Source organism: Triticum aestivum, chromosome 2D (assembly GCF_018294505.1).
Source record: "Triticum aestivum cultivar Chinese Spring chromosome 2D, IWGSC CS RefSeq v2.1, whole genome shotgun sequence".
Classification (NCBI taxonomy): domain Eukaryota; kingdom Viridiplantae; phylum Streptophyta; class Magnoliopsida; order Poales; family Poaceae; genus Triticum; species Triticum aestivum.
The window spans coordinates 62,590,013-62,616,792 of NC_057799.1; the positions used below are offsets into that span (position 1 = coordinate 62,590,013).

At 48.2% G+C, this 26,780-nt stretch overlaps 1 protein-coding gene across 1 annotated transcript; it reads right to left on the bottom strand.

Moving 5' to 3' along the window:
- Positions 1-5,252: 5,252 nt before the first annotated feature.
- On the bottom strand, positions 5,253-7,327 carry LOC123048717 (peroxidase 2). The gene is made up of 5 exons (XM_044471758.1): positions 7,205-7,327; positions 6,944-7,017; positions 6,636-6,684; positions 6,068-6,280; positions 5,253-5,973 (listed from the first exon to the last, which is right to left on the bottom strand). Exons 1-5 carry the CDS (start codon positions 7,325-7,327, stop codon positions 5,395-5,397), a joined length of 1,038 nt encoding a protein of 345 aa, XP_044327693.1. The 3' UTR covers positions 5,253-5,394.
- Between the last annotated feature and the right edge of the window lie 19,453 nt (positions 7,328-26,780).

Genomic DNA, 26,780 nt, shown 5'->3' on the forward strand with positions numbered 1-26,780 from the left:
TCCTCAGACCATGAGAGTGTCTCGGTCACTTCTTACCAGATGGTGGGCTTTGGGGTTGCTCAAACGTCATATGTAACAAGGTGATCATAACGACAACTTTTAGGTTCACCGAAAAGTTTGACAAGTGACCGGACAGCTCGAGAGTGGGATTTGCTCCTCCAACGATGGAGAGAAATTCTTAGGGCCCTCTCAGTGTGACGGCATCCATCATCTTCTAGCCAGACACAGGTGACTACGTCACGGGGATGCCGGAACACGTTAATGAGAAAGAAGAAAAAACCGGTAAACGGGAGCAACGGTATAGTGAGCATGGTGATGACTCAAGAGGATACCGATGCACACGGGTTGTGTAAAGTATCGCGAAGCAAAGGGAACATCACATGATAACCAAAGGTTCACTCGAATATCATTCGTGTAATCATACGGACCGATATGGATGTCCACGGCTCTGCTATCGATCATTGAACGAAGGGTTTTCATTCATGTCTATGCTTTACCGAACCTACGGGGTCACAAGCTTAAGGTAATCATGATTTGCTGAGTGTTAGTGGAATGGGAGTGATGAGAATATATTTATGAAATAGTTTCATTAATATCTGAAATAGTTTCGAGAGGTTCCGGAAGCGTTTCGGGGTCACCGAAAGGGTTTCGGTGAATATTGGGTAATATCGGGTATTAACGATTAATTATATATAGGTGAAAAATGTTTTCGGGGATGTTAAATTATATATATAATTCTCTGAAAATGTTTAGAATAATTATATATTTAATTTAATGTCAACGGGCCTAATAAGGCCAAGTGGTAGAAGATCACGTGGGCAACAAAGGCCCAATAGGGGTGGCGCCCCCTTCTCCCTATGGAAAGGGGGGAGGGAGGCCGAATTGGACAGGGATTACCCTCCCCTTGGCCGGCCACAAGGGGGAGACTCCCCCCCCCCTTGTGTGGTGCCCCCTCCTCCCCTCCCAACCTATATACACTAGAGGATTTCCACCCTTTTGTAACAAAAGTTGTGGGTGCCTCTTCTAGTTGATCTAGTTCTAGTTCTAGTTGGTCCTAGACTAATTAGAGCTAGCCCTAGCCACCTCTAATCCTCTAAGTAGAAGCCCATTGTGGTTATAATCTCCTCCCTCTAATTCTCCGGCGACTATTAGCTTTAGACGGTGAAGCACTGCCGGATCGTGATGACTGTACGCTTGCAACCAAGTAGAGAGGCCGTGCTTTCGGTCTTCAGTTCGAGGGATCGTGCAAGGGCGGTTCATGGGATTGTCATCAAAATTCGAGGGACTTCAAGTATGATCTACACCAACTCGTCTACTTCCGCTGCACTCCGGAGTCGGTAACGATCGTTGATCGCAACCCGTTATGCATCTTCGTATTGTTCTTGGGTTATCGTAGGTGCGAAATTTTTGTTTTCTACTACGTTTCCCAATAGGGTCATAAGTGTTCCAATGGCCTAGTGTTCTCTCCCAGCGATGGAGAAGATAACAGAGAGGCAGTTCAATGACCTCGTGGTGTGCATCATGACAGAGGCGACTGATAACCCACAATGGGCCATTGCGATAGTCTGCGAGGGTAGTATTTCACCCAAATTTATTGATTCAACACAAGGGGAGCCAAAGAGTATTTATAAGCCTTAGCAGTTGAGTTGTCAATTCAACCACACCTGAGAAGTAAATTCTTGCAGCAAAATATTAGTAGAACAGTAATATAATAGTTTTGATAGTAGTAGCAACGGTGTCTATAGTAACGGTAACGGTAACAGTAGTAGTTCCATAGCAGTTGGAACAATAGCAACAGTAGTAGTAACTTAGCAAACACAATATGAGAAAAACATAAGCATTGGATTAGCGATGGATATTCGTGTGGATGACAATCATCATATAACAGTCACAGCGGTACGCGATAGCTCCATTTCATCAATTATATGTAGGCATGTATTCCGTATATAGTCATGCGTGCTTATAATAAGAACTTGCATGAAATCTTTTGTCCTACCCTCCCATGGTGGCGGGGTTCTTACGGAAACCTAAGGGTACTTAAGGCCTCATTTTAACAGAGATCCGGATGAAAGCATTAACACATAGTGAATACATGAACTCCTCGAATTACAGTCATCCCCGAAGAGTATCCGATTTATTGTGACCTTGGGGTCTACGGTTCAGAACAATAACAAGTGCATATGACTAGAAGATAGGATCAATAACTCAAATATATTGATAAAAATATAAAGGGTTCAGATCTGAAATCATGGCACTCATGCCTTAGTGACAAGCTTTAAGCATAGCAAAGTCATAGCAACATTAACCTCAGAACATAGTGGATACTAGGGATCAAGTACTAAAAAATTGACTCGATTACATGATAAATCTCATCAATCTCCATCACCGTCCAATAAGCCTACGAAGGAATGACTCACTCCCGGTGGTGAGCATCATGAAGTTGTCAATGGATAATGGTTTTTGATGACGGTGGCGACGAATCCCCCACTCCAGAGCTCCGAACGGACTCCAGATTAGCCCTCCTGATGAAGAACATGAGGTGGCGGTGGTTCCGTATCTTAAAACACGATGATTCCTTCTCTCTGATTTTTTCCTCGGGAAGACGGTACTTATGGACCTGGGTTTAGGTCACATGGCCACCTGTGGGCCTCACAAGACACCAGGGGGCGCCCTCCCCCTTATGAGCACCTGGTGGCCCGCCTTCGGTAGATCTTCATTCCGGTATCATTTATTTATTCAATAAAAATTCTCTGCCAAGTTTCGTCCAATTCTGAGAACTTTTATTTCTGCACAAAAACAACACCAAGTTAGTTCTGCTGAAAACAACGTTAGTTCGCGTTATTTTCGTTTAAATCATGCAAATTAGAGTCCAAAATAAGAGCAAAAATGTTTGGAAAAGTAGATACATTGGAGACGTATCAGCGACCCAGACGAGAGGCTGAGGATATGCATGTGTCCGAGTCCAACCACCATACCTGCGTCGGGTGAGGTAGTTCAATGGGCTCTTCGAGAGGCCAAATCTCCTATTCGAGAGCAAGCGGCCCATTGGTCCCCATTCGTTCCATCCACTACTAATTCATGTATTATGTGTGGCTTATACTAATGCTCTACGTGTTCTGCATCGCCCGACACTCATTTCACTCCTAAACAACTCGTCAAACAATTAATTATGTGGGTTGAGTGGCATACATTTGCTTATTATTGTAATGCACTTGTTATATTTGCTTTGTAACTACTAGTTTTCATTAATCTGAAACCATTGTAATATGGTGCATGTATGTGGTCCAATGTTAAAAACCAGAATTTATGTATCTCATGCAATCTGATGATCTGATCCATGTGCAATATGCTGCAATAGCATCAATTCAGCATGGATTAATAGCAGTGGCGGGCATAAAATTATGTGGCGGGCGGTACAAAGTGTCCGCCATTGCTACATAAATTTCTTGTGGCGGGCAGCGACACATGCGCGCCACCGCTGATGGGTTACCACTAGTGGGCATGGCGCCCGCCACTGATGGCATGTTAGCAGTGGCGGAAGGTCGGTGATGGGCGCCCCTAAGAGCCTTGCCCGCCACTACTAGGATTTTTTCGCCCGCCACCGCTAGGCATTCCGACAGTAGTGGGATCCCGATCTCATGGTGGTCATGAGGGAAGGGCAGGGAAGAGGAGCCGACACCACTTAATCTACAACGGTGCGATCAGCACATCCTCGCATCCCACACTATCTCAGATGCAGGCGGAAATGACAGGCTCAAGTCCCTCCATAAGGAGTCGATCGCCCAATGGCTCAGCCGGTTGAAATTTCAAGGCTCAAGGTTTCCAAGTTCCATATGTGCCATTATCTTTGCACTCTTTGCGTCGCAACCTATATGTGAAGGAACTCCGTGTATTACAGGCCGCGGTGGAGGCATCCGAGGCCCATGGACAAAAGCTGTGGCCGAACAGGAGGATCAGCTACAGGCTGAAGTGACGGCTAGAGAGAAGCAGGCGGCCGAACAGAAAGAAGTAATGCTGAACGAAAAGGCGGAAAGAGAGAAGCTCGCGTTTGAGTTAAATGTTAGTACTTACCCATATCGACGCTTGTCCATATTAACCGATTGACCAACTTGGAACAATGTTGATGTGTCGACCCTCCTCCTTTGTAGGGGTTACGGGAAATGTGGGAGCCCTAATGATGCGCGCCAGCCCTCCACCTACTCCTCCTTCAGGATTGTCGTGATGTGTTGACCCTCCTCCTCCTATATGCATATCTTATATTTTGTGTTCGTTGAGGGACTATGTAGTGGACTTGGTGAACTGGTTGTGAACTATGTTTTAAACTTCTCGTGAGCTATGTTGTGAGCTTGTTGCTATATATGAGCTTAGTTTGAATGTGATATCACTTTGAGCTATGTAGATGTCACACTATGTATATTTGATATGTGATGTGTTGTGTTGTGAAATTATCCCAAACAATGTATGTGTTGTTTTTGAATTGCATGGACTTAGGACAGAGAACATATATTTGGGTGATGTGCTGGTACGTTTTGCCGAGTACTGCACTCGGCAACATAAGGATTTGCCGAGTACACATCTCGGCAAATGCTGCGCTTGGGTTCCGTTGGAAACTTCACATCTTTCCCGAGCACTGGAGCATTCGGAAAGAGATGACATGTGGCAAGAGTTGAGCACATCTGAACAACTCTACTGAGTATCTCAGAGATGGTGCTCGGTAAACATTTACTGTGAGGAAAAAATGTTTTTGTAAATATTTTGCCGAGTACGTGGAGCTCATGAACTTTGAAAGATTGGCTATGAGTTGTTAATCTACTGATGTTGTGGGAAGCTGATGTACCGCCATCTGTGCCCATAGTTGTCCTGGGCGAATTGCCTGACTCCCTGTCGTAATAAAGTTATGCTTTAACCTAAAAAAAAAGTCTCAGCAAAGGTGGACTGTATGTCACAGAGCCGTCACGGTGCCATCAACTACAAACGGCCGTGCCACGTGGCTCATCTTTATCGGGTACCGTCGCTAGGATCTCGGCATACGTTCTGTAAGCCAAGTTCTTTAGTCTAGGCCGAGTTCGTCCAGACGGGGGCTCGGTAACATCTCACATATGGCATGCCCTACTGTCTGCCGAGAACCGTACTCGGCTTATACAACTTTTGTCATGACACCGTGTTTCCATAATATAGAAGAATGTTTGGGATCCAATTTTTTTTTTACAATGTGTACAGAAAAGACTACAAATAATGGAATACGTGGCACCACAACGGGCTGAAAAGATAAATAAAATAAACCAAAAGGCTGAAGTTCATTGTGCAGCAAAAATGCGGTTCGACTCTCAAAGCAACAGGTTTGTTGGTGCACGCGCGCTGTCATTTGGGTGCAAATTAAATGGTGATTCTTAATTAGTTGGGGATGGAGCACACGGTCCTGACCTGGCCCTGAGAGCCAGTCAACGGGCTGAGGTTGGCCATCTTCACCATGGCCGAGGCGAAGGCGCTAAAGAAGGCGGCCTGGCTAGAAGCGAAGCCATTAACGATGCCTTCGGTGGCACCGGCGGGTGCGGTGGCGTTGTAGAGCACCTGGTCGGAGTGAAGGAGGCCCTTCTCGGACTGGAGGTTGATGAAGAAGTCGTTGTTGAACAAGTCCGGGTTCGGGGGGGTCGCTGTGTCGTCGTCGAGCGGGGCCAGGTTGGTGTTGCCGCCAGACGTGGGGCAGTTGAGCTTGAGCTTCGTCGCGTAGGTCGTGTTGATGTTGGGCTCGTTGTAGAGCCTGCCTCTGAAGTTCTGGCACTGCGCCATCCCGATGGTGTGGGCGCCGGATAGGGCGACCATCTCGGTCAAGCTGAACCCCTTGCCGGCGAAGCTGGCGTTGAGGCCGGCGACGTCCAAGAAGGGCGGAGGCAGGTCCTGGTTGGCCTGTGCCACGCTAGCCGTTGTGGAGTCCCTCCTTCCCAGCTTAACCTCCCACGAAGGCCCTCCCAACTGTATATATATATATGCATCAGGGACTCTGCACAAACCAACCGGTCTACTTGGCACACGCGAGTAAAATTGAGGCGATCGATCATGATCTTACCGCGACGACAGAATCGCGGGCGGCGACGGCGAGGATGTCGGCGCAGGAGACGACGGGCCCGTTGTTGCTGTAGGGCTTTTTGCACACGGCTTCCACATCCTTCTTGATTTGTTCGATGACCGCGAAGCCACGGAGCGATCCCACGTTCCCGAATGCGCCCCGCTCGTTGCCACCCACGCTAGTCTCATTCAGCAGAACGGACGCGTCACAGCCCTGCATGTACGTAGCCAAGCAACATAAAAATATGCACGGCCGTTAGCCACTAGCTAGGTAGGTGTACCCTTCAGCAAATGAACAAAACCGAAACAGAACAAGTCCAGCCCGGCTATATATATAGTATGTGAAAAGCTTGCCTGGACAAAGCAGTCATGGAAATGCAGCCGGAGCAGCGACGCGGCCATGCGGCGGTCGCTCGCCACGGCTGCCGCCACGCCGGCCTGGATTTTGGAAAGAGCCGAAGGGCACGACTTGTCGTAGTACGTGGACGACAGCTGCGCCGACACCGCCGAGGCCAGGCAGAGGAGTAACACGACTGATAGAGATGAAGATGCCATGACAACAAGAGTACCTGTCTGCTGTAGGAGAGGAAGTTTTGCGGTGGATGCGGATGTAATGGCCTGCATTCCATGCAGATATATATAGCCGCTCGCAGGCTTGGCCATTCCTGGGGTTTTCGGGCGGACGGCAAATAACGTGGTGTCCAACTGGCGTTCCATGTGCTAGCCGTTCGATCAACATCTTTTTTCCAGCCCTTTTTCTAGGCTGTCCTCCTATTGTTGCAGAATGATTTTGCAAGGAGTTGACTTGGACATTAGCAAGCAGCCATGTTTTGCCAAATAATGCACGGATGTAACATGCATAGCCAGAGCGCCCTACCTTGGACTCAACGAAATTCTAAAACTACATACTCTTTCTTTTGAATGCTCAAAAGCAATGCGTGCTCTTACTTCCTAGAAGTATTTTCAAACAAAAAAATTCTTCATCCATTATACATCATTATAAGGTATAGCTTTGTCCCAAGTCAACTTCTCTATATTAATCCGGCAAAAAAGAACTTCTATATATTAATGTACCAAGCATCGTGCACGGATGTACGCATACTAAGCTAGTAGCTGGAGAGGCGGCCGGGCTCGAAACCTTGGACATTCCCAGGGCACATCCACATCCTGCTAGCTGTTCGATGATGGTTGCTGCTCTTAATCTTTTCCCTTTCCTTTTTCTGGGTGTCATGATGCCGTATTTCGTGTAGGTCGAGTGCATCGTCCAAGGTTTTGTCATGAATAGTCAAATTAACCAGCTGTTGCAGAATGATTTTGCAAGAAGTTGAATTGGATATTAGCAAGTAGCCATGTTTTGCTAAATCATGCACGGCTGTATCATCCATAGGGTGCATTGAAGTCAACGAAATTCTAAAACTACAAACTATTTTCCTTCTGAATGCTCAAAAGGAATGTACTCATACTTCCTACAAGTATTTTCAAACAAAAAAAAATACTTCCTCTACGCGCTGGCGACTATGGCAGTGGCCATGTGGTCATCCATCTGCAAGCTAGCTGTTCGATGATCGTTGCTGCTCTTCATCTTTTCTCTTTCCTTTTTCTTGGTGTCATCCTGCTTTATTTAGCTTAGCTCGAGTGCATCATGCAAGGAGCCAAGGATGTATCATGAATTGTCAAATTAACTAGCAGTTGCACATTGCAGAATGATTTTGAAGGGAGTAGGACAGCGCACAATTATCAGGCATGGAATATTCATGGTTGCTTCAACGTCTTAGATCATTAAGTCCTATATATCATAGGACATAACATGCATACGTGTCATTCTGCATTCGATGTATCCGATGCTCTCTATGATTACCCAACCTCCGAATGTAGATATCTAGTAGACGATTCTACGAGCAACAACGCTGGATGAAAATACATTTAATCTTCTAATTGCCACTTAAGGGTATCGATGGCTAATTGACTATACAATATTTCTTCTGCAATGCACATGGCCGTACATGATTGATCCATTGCTGGGATTAACGTGGTACCTGGCATATATATGAGCCCCAAATGGGGCGCCATACCATGGTTTGTGCAACCTCTGCTAGGATTATGCGTTATAAACGACAGTAAATTGTTTAGTTTTCCTTATTCTCATGATTTGTTCCATGAATAACATTATAAGCTTGATTAACAAGTACGTAATTCACTAGTGAAATTCAACTCGGCGTATACAATTATTATTTTAAATAGATCCATGTCCGGAAATGTGTATGGCCGGACACAAACACACACCACATATGTATTCGTTGATGACCGTGTTTCCCTGTCATATATATAGAGAGATATCAAACCGACACTATGGATGATCTAACGGAACTAGTGTTGGATAGGCCCTCTTATGAGATACCGTGAGAGTAATGTCTTTCCGTGTCAGCAATACATCTCATATATGTATTATGTATGCCAACACCCTAAAAACTGAGATCGTGACATGTATTCAGGATATGAACTGGTCTTCTTAGGGGTCACCAAACGTTACTCAGTAACTTGGTAATTATAGAGATGATTTTCGGTGGACTGATCAAGACAGAGTTTTAGGCTGATTAAGATTTGCCAGCATGCCAACATGGTGCGCATGAGATTGCGAAATTTTGTTTTGATAGTCGTTCTAAAGGTTTATTAGTGAGTAATGTGTCTTCCCCTATGATTAATTACTGTTGTGATACATGATTATAAGAATATTATTATAAATTAATGTATGGGTTATTATAAAAAGACTTCTTGTCGACACCTTCCTTATTATTGCCATTTATCTTGCTCTAGTCTAGCTCTATCTTTATGCTCTAGTGCATCTGGTTCATGGGTGAGACAAATATATACCCACTCGAATAATGGTTTTCCCAACCCTTCATTTACCTTTGGATGACATTTCAAAATGTATTAAGTCAACATTTGAAAGGTCTTCCTCCAAGCTTTGGAAGTTTACTTTTTTTGCGCACGGGGTGGGGGGGGGGGGGGGTAGCTTTGGAAGTTTACTATGTAATCTTATAAGTGCACTAGCGAGAGAAATACTTCTGGAATTTTTAGATTGATGAAAAACAATTTTCAATTTCCTACATAAAGGCTAAGTGGAGTTCAAGAGCGAAAATTCCCCTCACTTCGTGTTGACGAAAATATGAATAGACATCCCAAAAAAATGAAGGAAATATTTGGACTGATTAAGGATGATTGTTAACATTTGTCCAAGGCATTTTTTAGTTCGGTTTGAGTATATTGTAGACATTTTGCTTTCCAGTTACATTTAATACTGTTTTCTGATTTTGGCCCTTGATTTTTCATTTTCTATAGAATTTTTTCCTTCTACTTACTTTATATTGGACAATGTCCAAAAGCATTTTCCTTTCTTTGGAAGACCCCCCCCCCCCCTCAAAATAAATCTATTTACGAAAGGAGGGATTAATGATGAATAATATATTGGACTTTTTCCTCGTCCAATCAGTGGCCACACATATTATCCTCACCATTGTACATTTTGAGATTCATGCACGGCAACACTTTATTGTATATTTTACATTTGCAACCTTACAAACCTAGCATATCAACCCTCGCTCCATGAAAGATAAAATAATGCTATAACTTAAGCATATCGACCCCTCACTCTACCAAAGATGAAAAATGGTGTAGTATATAACAAGTAGAATTAATGGTCCATCAAGGTAAATGGATAATGCATATATTTTGTTGTTTGATGCTGATTTGTCATAAATAATTAATGTGCATTATTTTTTATATTGCTCATGAAATATACAAAAATGCTTAGATTTTTTCTTATGAAATGTACAAGGATGCAATATATTCTTTGTTGATCATGAAGAAACATGCATACTATTTCTTTTCCATTGACACATTTTTCATGCACTAAAAAAGGTTGTTGAACATGGCCATGGCTCAAGAAATACGGATGCTTGTGTAAAAAGGGTTGTATGATACAAACTAGATAGGTCTAAAGGGTGTTAAAAAAACATATACCTCAAAGCTTCACTGGTGAGGATAATACGTGAGGTGGGAGGAGGGAGAGGGGATATCAGTTTTAGTAGTGAAATTATAATTTTAGTCCCTTGGTTTTACTGAAAGTTTGAAATGGACCGTGGTTGAATTTTTGTATTGAGATGAAAGAAAATTCTCGTTTTATTAGATGTATATTCGGTAGCTCATGCCCTGGAATAGAATCTCTAGGTCTGATGGTTGTGCAAACTACAGTATGCACATGGTTTTTACCTGCAAGTGTACGTATCTTGGTTCTAAAACAACAATTCAAAAAATTAAAATGCAAAGTACATGATTTCTCTTGTAGGATAGATCTGCTATCAACCATACACAAAGATTAAGCTAAATGCTCGCAAACCTATTTCAGGTTGCAGCGGCTAAGCTAGGTGATGAATTCTCATGTTTATTGATGCAGGCTCCCTGGCAGTGGCGGAGCTATGTTGAAGCAAAACTGGGTTGTGGCCCGCCCAATTTTGCTGCAAAAGTCTGAGCCTAAGGGTATATTTGAAGAAGCCAGCACGGTCTGCAGCCCAAGATATTTGTTGCAACCAAAAGAATCCACAATTCATTTGTACATGTAATCAATGATGGAAAGGAAAATCATAAGAAACAAGAAATGGGTAAATGAAGATGGTCGATTTGTCCATATTGCAACAAACAAGTACTCCCTCTGATCCATATTAATTGTTTTTTTTGAAACAAGGCAAAAGACTTGCCATTTTCATTTAATAAGGAGAGGTTTGAGAACAGACATCGCCAAGCGGCGGAAAAGCAAAACAATTACTCTCACGGCATTACATTACGCAAATGCTTAGCACTTGCATTGGCCCAAATCGAAACTTCCTCTTTGATGCCTCGCATGACAATCGCCACCGGCGCCGCTTTGCTCCTGAAGACACGAGCATTCCTTTCATTCCATATCTGCCATCCCACAAGAAGTAACAGGGAAGATAGGGCCTTCGTCGGGAGTGTATTATCAGAGAGAACCGCATCCCACCAAGATTTCACCGAATCGAACAGGAGCCACGGAGCCGTGGGGATAGCAAGCCCAAGCCATGAGAAGACCGTATTCCAAATCCGAACAGAGAAACGACACTTGAAGATCAGGTGTGCTGCAGATTCTTGCACCTGACTGCAGAGTGGGCATTTGTCACAATTTGGCCATCCTCTCCTCTGAAGCCTATCAGCCGTCCAAACTCTGTTGTGGATAATGAGCCACGCGAAAAATTTGCATTTGGGGGAGCCCACGCCTTCCAAACCGCAGTAGCCGAACTTGAGAGCGGGAGGTCATGAAACTGCGCCAAATAAGCAGACTTTGCAGAGTACTGCCCATCATTGGTTGACTTCCACAATATGGAGTCCTGGACACCCGGCTGAATGGCCACAGTCGCTAGCTTCTCCCAAAGGGCCAAGAATTGTTGAAGGTGTTCTAGAGTGAGGCCAGCGTCAATGTTGATTTGTGCTATCCAGTGCCCATCCCTTAAGGCCGTGGCGACCGTAACACCTTTCTTGCGTGAAATATCGAAAATCTTTGGCGCAATATCTTTGGGCCTAACGCCCTGAAGCCAAGAAGATTCCCAAAAGGAAGCCTTCTGTCCATCGCCGATCCTGACCTCAGTCAAGACCGCGAAAAGGTCGCGATCGGAAGTCGTGCAAGGCGTCCCCAATCCACACCACGCACGAGGTGGGTCATTCCACTCAAGCCATAGCCACCTCAGCCGGAGGGCGGCAGCAAACTTGCGAAGGTGCAAAATGCCAAGGCCCCCATACTCCTTTGGCTTGCAGACATGCTCCCACTTAATCTTGCACTTGCCGCCACTAACCGTGTCAGATCCTGCCCAGAGGTAGGCACGCCGCAACTTGTCAATCGCTTTTAGAACCTCCACCGGGATGTCGAGCGGCGTGATGTGATAAATGGCCACCGCCGTAAGGACTGCCTTCACCAAGGTCATACGACCCGCAATAGCAACGTGCCTTCCTCTCCAAGGTGCCAATTTTCCCGCAGCCTTGTCTTCCAAAGGTTGGAGATGCACCCTCTTTAATCTTTTGACCGCGAGGGGGAGCCCAAGATAGCGGATCGGGAAGGCGGCGCGGCAAGCCGGGAAAGACTGGAGAACATCATCTAGGTCCACATTGGCACATCTGATGGGTACCACAGAAATTTTGGTGCAGTTTGTGGAGAGGCCAGTAGATTCACCAAAGGAGGAAAGTATGTTGGTAAGGTATTGGACATCCTCCTTAATGGGGGCACAGAAAATGGCAGCGTCGTCAGCATAGAGCGAGGCACGAATTCTCCCCGGTTGTCTCTCGGGCAAGGGATGTAGCTTTCCTTGGGTTGTGGCTTTGCTGAGAATATGATCTAGGGGGTCTATGGCAAGCACGAAGAGGAGCGGTGAAAACGGACCCCCCTGCCTGAGACCCTGACCGTGCTTGATTGGGTCACCAGCAATACCATTTAGCAACACTCTAGAGGACGCGGAGGAAAGAAGTGCCGAGACCCAGTCACGAAAGCGGGTAGGGAAGCCATGATGATTTAGCACCTCCAGCAAGTAGTCCCATCTAACCGAGTCGAAAGCCTTCTTGATGTATAATTTGAATAGAAGCATAGGTTTCTTTGAGCGGTGAAATTTTCTGGACAGATTCCGAACATACATAAAGTTGTCATGGATGCTTCTTTTTTTTATGAAGGCACTTTGCGCATTGGAGACAATGGCATTCATATGAGGGGCCAGTCTAGTGGCCAGAATTTTGGCAATGAGCTTGGCCACGGCGTGAATCAGGCTAATTGGTCTGAAGTCAGAGATGTCCTCGACACCATCCTTCTTGGGAATGAGGGCGATATTCGCCAAATTGAGCCAGTGCAGATTTTCGGCATTTAGGTTGGAGAAGCTGCTGATCACTAGCATGATATCATCCTTAATAATATTCCAGCAACTCTTGAAGAATTTTCCGGTGAATCTGTCCGGGCCTGGCGTTTTGTCAGGAGGAAGAGAAAAGACAGCAGCTCTGACTTCCTCTTCCGAAATGGGATCACCAAGCGCGGTAAGGTCAATGCCAGTGGGTGGGATGGATGCCCAGTTAATGGTCTTGGAGCGTGGAACGCCCTTTTTCAAAATCGCATTGAAGTGGGAGTGAACGATAGATTTCTTGTGATCATGATCTGTCACCCAACTTTGGCCATGCTTTAGGCGGTGAATAAGGTTTTTCCTCCTCCGGCCATTGACTCTAAGGTGAAAATAGCGGGTATTCGCGTCTCCCTCTTTTATGTTGGTGATCCTCGAGGTCTGCCTTTTCCGCGCACGTTCCATCACCGCAAGGCCCACTATTTTTTTCTTGAGTCGCTTCCGAAGATCCAACTCCGCTGGACTAAGAGCTCGAAGGTCCTGGGCCTCATCAAGTCTTAGGATGACCTCCAGAGCCATATGTAGCTGGACTTTGGCATTAGAGAAAAGGCTTTTGCTCCAGGAGCGAAGCTTCTGACTTGTCTTCTTTAGCTTGTGGAACAGTCTTTGGTATGGCTCATTGTGTGCGGACGTCTCATTCCACGCCTCCTGGATGACCTGCTGAAAGCCTGGCATGTTGGTCCAAAAAATTTCAAATCTGAAAGTCCGCGGCCGCCGAGGCCCATCTTCATTGGCGATGAGTGGAGGGCAGTGATCCAAAAGTGAGGATGACAGGGCGTGAAGGATGTGTTTATCGAAAGTGATATCCCATTCCTCATTACAGAAGAACCCATCTAGTTTGGACATTGTCAGGTTGCTTTGCTCATTACTCCAGGTGTATTTTCTATTCTGGATGTGGATTTCCTTGAGCTCGCAGAAGTTGAGGGTGTTGCGGAATCGTACAATTCGGCCATGGTTAGCATTTGGACGATTCTTATCTCTAGCCCTGTAGATTTGGTTAAAATCGCCGGTGACGAGCCACCTCACATTATTTGCTGGCTTTTGGTCCTTCATTTCCTGGAAGAATGCCTCTTTTAGGTTGTTTCTAGTTGGGCCGTAGACGGAGGTTAGCTTGAAAGAAATATTGGAGCTGATGATAGTGACAGTGGCCGAGAGGGTGTAGTCGCCATACTGGACACTTTCAACGCGGACATGATCTTCATTCCAGAGAAGTAGGATTCCACCCCGCGTTCCAACAGCAGGGCGCTGAGCAAAACCTTTCAGTCTATATCCGCCAAGAAAAGCAGCAGTGTAGGCATCCACATCTTCAAGCTTTGATTCCTGGAGGCAAGCCAAGTGACATGTTGAAGCTGCAATGGTGGCATTCACAGTGGTTCTTCTATTGGGGCAGTTCAGGCCACGTACATTCCAATTAAGCACACTTAAATTTAGACTAGTCATTGAGCAAACTAGATAACATCAGGAGGTGCATAGCATCATTCGGCGCATTACATAAACAGCCTTGCCAGGGCACATTGGGGTGGTAGCCAGCAACAGCAGCTACAAACAGGCCTAGGACATAGATGATTTTCACTAACATAGGAAACTAGCTACATCAACTAATCATAACGTGGAGCTCCAGTCTACTCCAGCCCAGACTCGGCAGCCGCAGGTGTCATCTCCACCGCGCCCTTGCCTCCATGCAGCAACAGAGCATCTTCCACCGCCGTTGCAAGGTCACAGTCCATCTTGAACAAAGCTCGAAGCCCTGCAACAGCCAAGTCAGGCAGCTGACCCTTGAACATTGCCACAAAACGACCAATAGCCTCCTCTGTGATCGCCTCCCCTTCGCCAACTATGCCCATCCTCTGACAGAGGAGCTTTTCTGCCAACTGGGCAATAGGCATTGCCCTGTTCTTGTCCCGGATGCGTGGGCTCCGTCGGCTCAGGTCAAAACCAATGACCCCAGCCAAGGTCTTCCTCCTCCTGCTTGGCGGTCTGGGTGGTGGAGAGCCCGGATCAGGCAGGATAGCCGGCTGCACCGGCACAAACAGAGGCGTGCCAGGGGAGCACAAGGGTGGCTCGTCAGTAGTCCCTCCTCCCAGATCAGCAGTAGACTGAGAGGAGGCCATCTGCACAAGACGAGGCATGTGAACAGGCGTTGCTGGAATCTGCTCTTCAGGGTGTGTGCGTTCCTCAGGCTGACTTGTTTCTGCATGATCTTGAAGAGTCGAAGAGGGCTGCACTTGTGCCCCAAAGCAGGACGTAGCCTTGCGCAGCCAGGACGAAAAGGATGAGGTAGTTTTGATCTCAATGACGTCCGAGGAAGTGGTGCGCGGCGAAGGAGGAAGTGAGCGGCCACGGCTGCCAAAGCGATGGCCCAGTTGGCTGCCTCCAGAAGCGCTGTCAGCCGAGCGGTGACGAGGACGCCTCCCAGAGGCCGGGATGACAGAGCCATCAGGCAGGCGCTGCACCCTTCTAGCATCAATGCGACGAGCGTCAGGCAGCTCGAGCTCCGCTCCACGCCTTCTGCCGTCGCCACGGTCGTCATGACGCGAGTCACGCCGGTCATCGCGCCTGAAGTCGTTGCAATCGTCGTCATGGTGCCTGTCAGGAGCCCTGGAGCGGCTACGGAAGATGCGCTCGCGCCAAGAGGCTCTCCTGCCCTCCTGGCCGTGACGGCGCCCACGGCGGTCGTCGTCATCATCATGTCGGTCTCTATCATCACGACGGCGGCGATCTGGCTCATGGCGGTCACGAGGGCTCCTCTCTCCGTCGACCCTACCATATCGCCAGTCAAACTTGTTGGAGTAGTGTGGCCGCCGGGGGACATTGCCGTTGGCGTCGGGGGTGAAGTCCTCGTGCCTGTCAAGGTGCACTAGGACGCGGCGGCGAAGGCCTTGACGCCCAGTGGCCCCCGACGGGCCGACGAGGACTCCACCAGGCTGGCTCGCTCCCACGGTGAGATGGACCACCTTGGGGATGGCCGAAGGGTTGGCCGACCACGCCCAAAGACTGAGCGCAGAGGCGTCCTCTCGCTGGACAGTGGCGATGTCGAAGTAGTGGAGGAAGGTGTTGGGACCGAAGACCTGCTGAGCGACGGCGTCATTCCAGGAGTTGAGGGGGACATTCTCGACGCAGAGGTGGACGTGATGGAAGGCGTCAACGACATCGGCATGGGCATTGAGCCTCCACTTGGCCGCATGTATGTCGAGGCCGTCACTGGAGAACCTCCCTGGGAGCGCGGTGACCAGGTCCCGGTGATGGGGGTAGTCGAACCTGACCAGGAAGTCTTCTGGGTAATGCGGCACCACTCTGAAGCAGTTGCGGTCAATGTGGAAGTGAGCTGCGATGGCACTCCTCATCTCCTCGGCGCTGGCCCGCGGACGGTTGCCGCCGAGCCAGACGAACGCCGCGAGGCTGGCCAGACCAGCGGCCTGCGTGTCCATGTCCGGGGTGGAGATGACCACGGCGTGGTGCTCCTCCGGGCAAAGAGAAGGATCTCCGATGCGCGGCATCTTGTCTTGGCTTATGGAAGTGTAGCTGGAGCTTGATGCAGAGTAGTTTGGGGAGGTTGGTGCAGGGCTGTAGCCGGAGGAGCTTGGGCTGGTCACAGGAGAGCTTGACGCAGAGCTGTATCCGGAGCAGCTTGATATGGAGACAGAGCGAGGACTGGAGCAGGAGCGCGCCCGGTGCCCACACCGCCGACAGCGGAGACACCTGAGCGAGTTGCGGCAGCTGGCCTTACAATGCCCTTTGTCTAAGCATCGATGGCATACTCCGTGTTTCAACTTGACGAAGCCAGCGCCTGGGGAGTAAAAGGGAGCAGGTGGCCTTCTTCTTGAATGCTGGTGGTTGGACGCAGGGCTTCTCCTCCACCAGAACGGCGGACGCACCAGCTGCCAGCCCTCATCACTGCGGCCCGCCTCTTCAATGCTTGGCGCGGAGGCCGCGACCGGCGCGTGCAGCGCAGGGCTCGATGCGGGAAGCCCATTGAAGGAGCGATTTGCCGCTGATTTGATGCAGGGCCGGTGAGCGCCATGAAAGGGCTCGGGCGGAGTGGCCTCCAGCAGGGTCGCATTGAAGGCGAACCTGACTCTGCGCTTCCCCAAATCCAGCGCAGCAGGATCCGCAACCGGCTGCGAATCCGGGACGGCGGAAGAGACGGACGCAGCAGGGCCAAGGAGCGGCGGAGCCAGATCTGGCCTCCTCCGTGCCAGCTGCGGGAAGAGGGCAAGCACCAGCTCGTCCTGCCCGTACTTGGCCTGAGCGAATCCAGGCGGGAAGGACGGCGTTGGAGGAGAGCGCGGTGCAGCCGGAGGGTTCACGTCGGCGGCGCTTTGGGTGGCTGCGAGCGCCGGGGAGGCGTTGTGATCCATATTAATTGTCGCTGATTTAGGAGTAGCAGGTAGATGGAACCCTTTGATCTAAAAAAGGTAAACAAGTGCCATGTGGCAAGGAAGACTAAGCCGACCATGAAGACAAATAAAAGGGGAGACTAAACAAAGCCACTGTCCCACCTCTACGGCCGTAGTGTGGACGAGGATAATGAGAACTTGAACCTTGTCAACTTTTCTTGAATCCATGTCTTGGGTATCACTGGGTAGCAACTGCTATAGCTGGAGTCTGTGGTGTGTTCAACCACGTGCCCCTTCGCTAGAGCGTGATGTGAGCAAAGACGAAGGTCGTCCTTTAAGGATTACGTGCAGCTGGAGAACTAGATGGTTGGGACGCATCTCCTGGGGGATCACGATATGAGCGGCGAGTGGATAGACCAGCCGGACAGGGGGGCGGGGTAATAGATTGAAGTAGACGAAATCGGGGTCATGCTGCTTGATTGTCAAGGAGATGATGATTCGAGGTGGGGACCGCTGGCCACAGTTGTAGACATGCCCGAGGAGGCCTGGCATGAGCAGAGCAGGCGACAGCGCAGTTAGGGCAAAGCATGGCAGTGGAAATGGAACAAGCGGCTACTACGGTCAGCGGTGCGGGAGACACAGCCGGCAGATACGCCGGGCATTGTTGAGGCGACACATGAAGGCAGGAGGCTGATCTAGGTTTTCTTGTGAAGAGGGAGGTGATCACTCGATGGAGGAAAATAATTGAGAAGGGCAGGCAGAAAAAAACATAGACGAGGCGATGGAAAAGCCCAGTGGCGGTCTGGAATGTGGACGAGGTGGGGTGCTTGTTTGGAGAAGAAAAAAGAATCTGATAACACCCCAATGTCAGGTACGAGCACATGGCAAATCAAACGTTTATGATAAAAAATTTAGTGACGCAAGGATGGCAATTTTAGTTAGCAAGCATGGCAACTTCGTTCTTCACTTTATTTCTTGACAGAAAATTGTCATGTGTGTCAAGTAACTTGTCATCCTTGCATCACTAGAATTGCCATCGAAAACGTTCGATTTGCCATGTGCTCGTATCGGATGTTACGTACTTATCATTCCGGAAAAAATGGAAGATGGGAATGGTTGAGAAAAAAAAACGGTGGGGAGGTGGTGGTGGAGATGGAACAAAACGAAACTACATATGAACTCCGAGCGTTCTTCCCGCGTCGCCATCGCCACCGCCGCCGGTGTTGGTGACGACAGTAAAGAAATCGCTGCCGGCACCTTCTTCCTACTCGATTTCTCGAAAGGGCCCCATCAACCACCCCCTTTTTCGAGCGTAGCGGTGCAGATTTCCCGCTATCTTTCTGCTGGTACTCGTCTCCCAGCTCGGCAGTCACTGGCGTCTCACCGCTATGCGAAACGACAAAGGGCCTTGGTCCAGTTTGTTTTATGTCAGATTTGTGTGATTCGCATATTAGATGGCACACCGCTCGCCAGGCCCTATATGAAGTAATATGCTTTCTGATAGTCCTGGATGATAGTCAGGAATTGGAGGCAAGGGAGATTTTGCCAGAGGTGCTTACTTCTTGGTCACCACATACGTATAATTTTCTTTACATTTCTTTTCGCCGTAATATGCGTTATCTGATTGATTCTCAATAAGAGCCACGCTTCGGTACACCCTTTACATTGTACTCCATTTTTCCCGAAATTCATGTCGCGCGCGCAGTACAGTGGTTGTTTTGCAAAACACATCTCGTAATTTGAAAACAGTAGCAAACAGGTCCTTGAGTCCTTCTGCTTCCTCCGTCGGGCGCCTGTGCGTCGCCAGGGGCCAGCGCCGTGGGATTCCGTCGCCGTGCTGGAGATTTCGGCGCTCGCAGCCCACCCACCTCCGCCTACCCGCCACCAGCCGCCCGCCGATTCCGCCGCCCGCCGCGCCGCGACCACCAGGCGAGCTGGTCCTCGATCTGCAAGGACCTGCCGGCGCCCAGCTGCGCAATTCCGCCACTTTGCTGAGTTTCCGCCCACCTGCGCGACCAGCCACTGCGGCGGCGCCCACCTGCACCGCCGCCAACCTCCGCGATTCCGCCGCGATCCTTCCTCGCGCCCCATCTCTCCTGCTGGGAGACTACAATCGCCGACCCGGTCTCTCCTTCCCCGCCGGCTCTGCTGCTGAGGTAGTCCTTCCCCGCCGGCTCCTTCCTCGCCGCCGACGCCTACTACTGCTACTGCCCCCGCCGCCGGCGCCTATTTTTGCTGCTCCTTCGACCACCTACAGCTGGCACTCCTGCAAAATTGGTAATGTTATCTTTGGAAACATTCAATCAGTAAATGACAAGATTTTGTTAACTTGGAAACATTCAATCATGTTAATTATGGAAACATTCAATCAGGAAATGGGATTTTGTTAATTTTGGAAACATTTAATCATGTTAATTCTCGAAACATTAAACCATGTTAATTTCGGAAACATTCAATCAATCAAGACTTTGGCAACTGGAATTATTACGGCATGTATTATGGACTCTCACATTTTTAGAGGGAAATTATGGACTCTCACCTGATCATCATCTATGGTCCTCCAGCTGAAATGTTCAGGTTTGGACTTGTAGTTGTACTTTGCAATTTAGGACATGGAAATGATCAACAATAGAAAAATCGAACAACACAGAGCTCTATAGACTAATATGTGTACCAACTTTTTTGGCAATAATTTTGTTGATCAACAAGGTCTGAAGAACTTGTACAGTACTGTTCCTAATTTTATTCACACATGATAAGTCCAGGTCATAAAAATTTCATGATGTTCCTTACTGCTCCACAATCAGGACAATTAACAAGATTAGTCCATGATGTGAACAATTAGACAATTAGACTAACAGTACATAGGGACGATTATCAGGATTACTCCATGATGTTCCTTAGTGCTCCACAATCTGGAGATCAATTAACAGTAAGGGAAATTCAGTTAAACCAAGGCCTTGAGTAAATTTAGACTTCCAAACAGCATGTTCTGATCCACTAACACTAGTAGAAAAAGGGTCATCTGTCCCGGTTGATAAGGGCCTTTTGTCCCGGTTTTTGAACCGGGGCTAAAGGGTCGTTACTAATGCCCTAGCCCTTTAGTCCCGGTTCTTACACGAACCGGGACAGATGGGCCTCCACGTGGCCGGTGCGGCGAGCCCAGGTAGGAGGGCCTTTGGTCCCGGTTGGTGGCACTAACCGGGACCAATAGGCATCCACGCGTCAGCATTTCAGGGGCTGGGGTTTTTGTTTTTTTTGAGGGGGGGGGGGTTGGGTGTTTTGGGAGGTTAATTTAGGTGTTTCATATATTGTGTTAACTAGCTAATTAATAGAGAGAAGTGTCCTCTCTTATCTCCGTGCTTGGTCGACGCTACGTACTATATACGTATAGAGAGGACTAGACACGCTAGCTAGTAAGCAAATGAAGGAAACCGAAGATCGTCATGAACATATGCATACAGAGAGAAGTGATATCGACCACCTCTCCTTCTCCGAGAGATTGGTCGAACAACAAGTTCTCGTATATCTATCCGACACTACCGGCTACATATATACAATAATTATCTCTTACAATATAATCTCCTAATTATATATGAACACTGGGTCCACATAGTATTCTCCGTTTTCAGCGATCACGTGGTCAAGGAAGAATGCCGCCAATTCCTCTTGAATTGCTCGCATACGATCTGGTGCTAGGAGTTCATCCCGCATCCGAAAGATCTAATTTGAAGAAGGGGGTCAATACATATATATATATATGAATAAATGAAACTCAACACAAATGATGGTAATAAAATAAATTTGTGAATATTATTGCTTACGCACTTCATATTGTTCGTCAGAGTAGCCCCGCTCACAGGTCGTGTGGCGGATGGACTCGCAAACGTAGTATCCACAGAAATCATTCCCTTGTTCCTGCCACAACCACTTTACAAGAAATAGAGGTCAATCAAACTGATAAGCAAGCATGCTAAATAGTATTGATGAAACTAGCGCTTGAATCACTAGAAGATGCGCGGAACATGCTACTATAGTACTTACTTTCGGGTGTCTAAATTGCAGCTTCTTCGGCAGTCCCGGAGCTTTTTTGGTGAATTTTCTCCAAACCTTGCCAGAAAAGAAAACAATTACTTGATATCAGGAAATGAACAAAGTTGCTGATATGGTGGATAATGATCGATTTAACTTACTTCTCGAGCATTTGAGTCATGTCCGCATAGTCCTGGGGATCTTTTCGTCTCGAGTCTAAGACGGTTACTACTCCCTGCTCAAGCTTAATCTCTAGGAGAATATAGTGGAAGCTGCGCACGCATGCATAAGTCATCAATTACATTACTATAACCTGGACTAATAAGGGAAACCGAATATGCACAAGACAGTAACACTCACTTGAAGTTGTAAGGAAAGAGTATTATATCTTTGTTTTTATTTATTACCAACGATCGTAGCAAGTTGGCCTCGGTATTTTCGGCATGATATTTAACCTCAGTTGCATCTATGAGATTTGTGTTAATGAATCCAATATCACCGATTTGTCTTTTCTTCAATTCGGCGATCTTCAATCTGCATAATATAGTGAGGATAATTATAAATACATGCAATGAAAGAGCTGACCTATATAGAGAGACTTAATGATAGAAGTAGTACTACTTACAGACAGTAGCAAGTGACCGTTGATTTATCGATAGCCTTTTGATTGAAAAACTGGAAGAACTCCTCAAATGCAACATTCAACAGTTCAATTCCAACGAGGTCATGCTCCTCTTTAACTCTCAGCGTCAAAGTATTCCTCCCCCCAGACTCTCTGCAGGTTTTCATGTACCAATCATGTAATCTTCGCATCATCGTTGTTAGAGATCTTTCATCTTTGACGAGAGGCTCCCGTAATGGTATTTGTGTTTGTCCACCTCCAAGAAATCATAATGTACATCGTCGGGCAGGTAATCTCCAAGATTGCTATAACCGGGCACCATCCTCGGATCATTAGCGATGATGTCTCTAGACACCTTGAGCGGGGGGCACGATTGGTTCACTTGTTCGCCGAGCTGGGCAATTTTTTTTTTCCAGCTCGTCGTTCTTTTAACCTTTGATCACTGACAGTACTTCCCGACCGCCCCGCTTCGACAAATGTCTTTGCAATAATGCGCTCATAGTTGCCTTTCGGCGGAGACTTTGGTGGTTTTGTCAGGGCAGCCAGAGTGCGCTTCGCTTTCACCGGATCTACCTTCTCCTCCGGAGGTGGATGTTTCTTTGCTTTCACCCCTTCAAACTAGTTCGTCACTTCAGCTCGCACGATTTTCGTGGTTTCCTCCTCGATCCTCTTGTATGGTAACTTCTCTGGAGTCTTCAGAGAAGGACCGAATCTGTATTGCCTCCCGCCTCTGGCTGTACTGCTAGACGCCGGCAGAGCAGACAGAGCGGCTGCGGTTGTCTTCTTTCCTTGCTTACGAGGTGGAGGAGAAGGACTACGACGCGCCGGAGCAGCCGGAGCGGCAGCGGGTCTCTTCGGCCCTTGCTAACGAGGCGGAGAAGGAGGAGGCTGGCTGCTCGGGCACGCCGGCGCAGGCGGAGAAGGAGGCGGAGTGCCGCCACGCGCCGAAGAAGGAGGCTGAGTGCCCTGATCACTCGCCGGAGGAGGAGGTGGAGTGCCGCCACGTGCCGGAGAAGGAGGCTGAGTGCCCTGATCACTCGCCGGAGGAGGAGGCGGAGTGCCCTTACTCGCCGGAGGCGTCCAGTTCGGAAGGTTGATGAGCTCCTTCCACCATAGGCATGGAGTCTTCAGAGCAGAACCCAGCCGAGTCTCCCCTTCACCGGTAGGGCGGTCAAGCTGGAGGTCCTCAAATCCCACCATTATTTCGTCCACCGTCACCCTAGCATATCCTTCTGGAATCGGACGACAGTGAAAAGTTGAGCCGGGTTCAGGAGGTCGAACAGAGCCGACAGCCGCCTTGACTTTGAAGTTCTGCCATTGCGTCATAAGGTGGCAATGTTGAGACTCCGTGATAGCATCCACGGGGTAGCTAGCAGGAGCCGTCAAAACATGCTCCGGCTGAAGCAGCTTGGTGGAAGCCACACTGCTTCTCCGCTGAGATGGCGGGGTAGCTTCGGGGGTAGTTTCGGCAGGTCGATTGCTGCGAGCTACGTCTCGTTCCTCTAGCACTTGAACCCTTTTGTGCAGCTTCTGAATTTGGGTCTGCTCCACTTTTTTCCTCCTCTCCTGGCATTTGTAACCGCCAGCGTCCAGAAAACCAACCTTCCACGGAATAGAGCCTGGCGTGCCTCGTGTCCGTCCAGGATGCTTAGGATTCCCGAGGGCCGTTGTAAGCTCGTCGTTCTCTCTGTCTGGAACGAACGTCCCTTGCTGCGCTGCATCGATATAGTGCTGAAGCCTCTTGACTGGTATTCTCAAAAGCTCGTCCGTCCAAACGCACTTCCCTGATATAGGGTCCAAGGTTCCGCCAGCCCCGAAGAACCAAGTCCGGCAAAGGTCTGGCCAGTTCATTGTCTCTGGTTTGATCCCTTTATCAAGCAGATCATTCTCAGCCTTGGCCCACTTAGACCGGGATTTGAGGTAGCCACCTGACCCCGTGCGATGGTGAAGCTTCTTCTTCGTAGCATTTTTCTTGTTTGTCGCTGACAACTTCTTACTCTTTTCCGATGTCTTGTGGGCCACAAATGCGGGCCAGTGATCTCTGATCGTCTTATATTTGCCGATGAATTCTGGTGTCTCTTCTTTGTCGACAAACGTTTTCAGCTCATTCTTCCACCTCCTGAATAGGTCTGCCATCTTCTTAAGAGCATGAGACTTAGATTAATTGCTCTTTAACTGGCTTCTCCGGATCCTCCTCTAGCGGTAGGGTGAAATTTGCCTTTAGCTCAGTTCAAAGATCATCTTTCTGCATATCATTGACATAAGACACCTCAGGGTCTTCCTTCTTAGGCTTATACCATTGGTGGATGCTGATCGGGATCTTGTCCCTAACAAGAACCCCGCACTGAGCAGCAAATGCTTCCTTTGTCCGGATGGGTTCAATCGGTTGGCCGTCGCGCGCAATTGCTGTGATCTCAAACCTTTGATCCGAGCACAACTTTCTCTTCGGGCTTCGTCTCTTTATCAAAGTTGTGCTCGATCCGAAGGGCTAGAAAAAAGAAGAAAGACGAGAGTTAATTAATATGTGTACATACCAAAACAATGAATGCATCAATTAGCTAGTCAGCACAGGCTTAACTAATATATTTACCTGGTCGGACTCTGTTCAGTCACCGGAGCCGTCACCACGGGCTCCTTCTTGCACCAGCATTGGGTCACCGGAGCCATCATAATCATGTCTTTCCTCCTCCACTCTTCGATCACCGTAGCCTGCTTCTTCACCCTGTTCTTTCAGACCATCATTGTCGTTAAGATACGACAAGACATCACCTCCGGCTAAGATTATGTCCCCCAACACCTCTTCTGCTTCCTCGTCTCGTCCGTGCTCCATTGTTTCTGCAAATATTACAACATGGCAATTATTACACAAACATGACAGCAGGTGGATATATTAGTGCAAACGTAGACCTAGCTTATTCCGGGTTTGGGGTGGCCTCGGCAACGCTTCAAGGGTAGGGGCGCGGCGGGAGGGGGTAGGAGACCGACATCGTTTTTTTCTAGGGTTTGGGTGTCCTCGAGAGTTTTGGTCGAGCGAGAGGGCCGGGGGGGTGCTCCCGTGGTATAAGTTATCACGGTCGAAGTTATCCGGGAGGGGGTTATATCGACAACGACGACATACATACATGGGAAAATAATGTTATCGGGGAGGGGGTAGGTCGACCCCCCCCCCCCGCTCGTGTTGAAGTTATCGGGACACGGGGTATATCGACAACGACATATCCGATAAAAAATAAGAAGACGAAGAAGAAATAAAAAGAGGAGAAGAAGATATTAATAGAGGAGAAGATTGAAGAAAAAAAAAGAAGAAAAAACTTCTCCTCTATTCCTTTCTTCTTCTCCTCTTCTTTTTCTTCTTTTTTCTTCTTTTTATTTATTTCTCATCTTCTTCCTCTCCTCTTCTTCTCCTTTCTTCTTCTTCTTATTTTCCTTTTTCCTCTCATTCTTTTTCTTCTTCTTCCTTTCCTACCTACATATATAAAAAATTTCTAAAAATGTAACTTTTGCATATATAAAACTTTTTTTCTTCCTTCTATTCCTTCTTCCTAAATATATAAAACTTTTCTAAAAATGAAACTAACCTAAAATGTACTAAATCAGAGAACATATATAGATAAATTTTTTCTAAAAATCTAACTTTTGCATATATGTATTTTTAAAAAATCATTACAATTGAAAAAAATACATACATACATACAAAAAACATGTAAAAAATACATACATACATATACGAACATACATAAAAAAATACATATATCTAAAAATACATACGTACATATATGAAAATCTAAAAACATGTAAAAAAATAGCACGGCGGCGGGGCCGGCAGAGGCGCGGTGCTCACAGAGGGAGGAGCGCGCGGCGGGCGGCGTCGGGGCAAGCAGGGGCGCGGGGAGTGGCGCGGAGACGGCGTCGGGGCAGGAGCGGCGCGCAGCAGGGCAGGGGTGGCGCGCGTCGGTGCAGGGACGGCGCGCGGCGATGACGTCAGGCGAGGGCGCGGCGACGGCGAGGGCGCGGGCGACGGCGGGGTGGGTCGGGGGCGCGGCAGGGGTGGCGCGCATCGGGGCAGGGACGGCGCGCGGGCGACGACGAGGGCGCGGGCGACGGCGAGGGCGCGGGCGAGCTCGGGCAGCCTGGCGGCGTCGTCGGAGGGATCGAAGAACTGACGAAATTTTCACAAGTGCTGGCTTATATAGCAAACCCATTGGTACTGGTTGGTGGCACAAACCGGTACCAATGCCACCTTTAGTCCCGGTTGGTGTCACCAACCGGGACCAAAGGCCTCTTTTCAGCAGCCCAAAGGGCGGGAAGCGGCGGCCTTTGGTCCCGGTTGGTGGCACCAACCGGGACTAAAGGGGGAGCATTGGTACCGGTTGGTGCCACGAACCGGTACCAATGCACCCCTTTAGTATCGGTTGGTGCAACCAACCGGGACCAAAGGCCTTGTGCTGCTACGCCCACGTCGAAAGTTTAGTCCCACCTCGCTAGTTGAGAGGGGCGCGCAGTGGTTTATAAGCCCCACTGCCGCTCCCCTCTCGGGCTCCTCTCCATTGCAGGCTTACGGGCCTAATTGTCACTGCTATGCCTGATGGGCCTACTGGGCCTTCTGCGGGCCTGAATCCTGGCCCATCGATGGGTTTCTAGTCGTATTCAGGCCGTGGTGGCCCAGTAGGTGGCATATTTTTATTTTTTGCCTTTTTTTGTTTTCTTTTTTGCTTTATTTAACAAAAAAAGTTCTTTATGAAAATTCTTTTTGCTTTCAATGATTTTGAACAGAAAATACTT

Coding starts and splice junctions, on each gene's coding strand:
- LOC123048717 (XM_044471758.1), bottom strand. CDS start 7,327: ATGCACTCGACCTACACGAAATACGGCATCATGACACCCAGAAAAAGG. Junction 7,018..7,204: donor GTGCCCTGGGAATGTCCAAG/GTTTCGAGCCCG, acceptor AAATACTTCTAG/GAAGTAAGAGCACGCATTGC. Junction 6,281..6,635: donor TCCTCTCCTACAGCAGACAG/GTACTCTTGTTG, acceptor ACGTACATGCAG/GGCTGTGACGCGTCCGTTCT.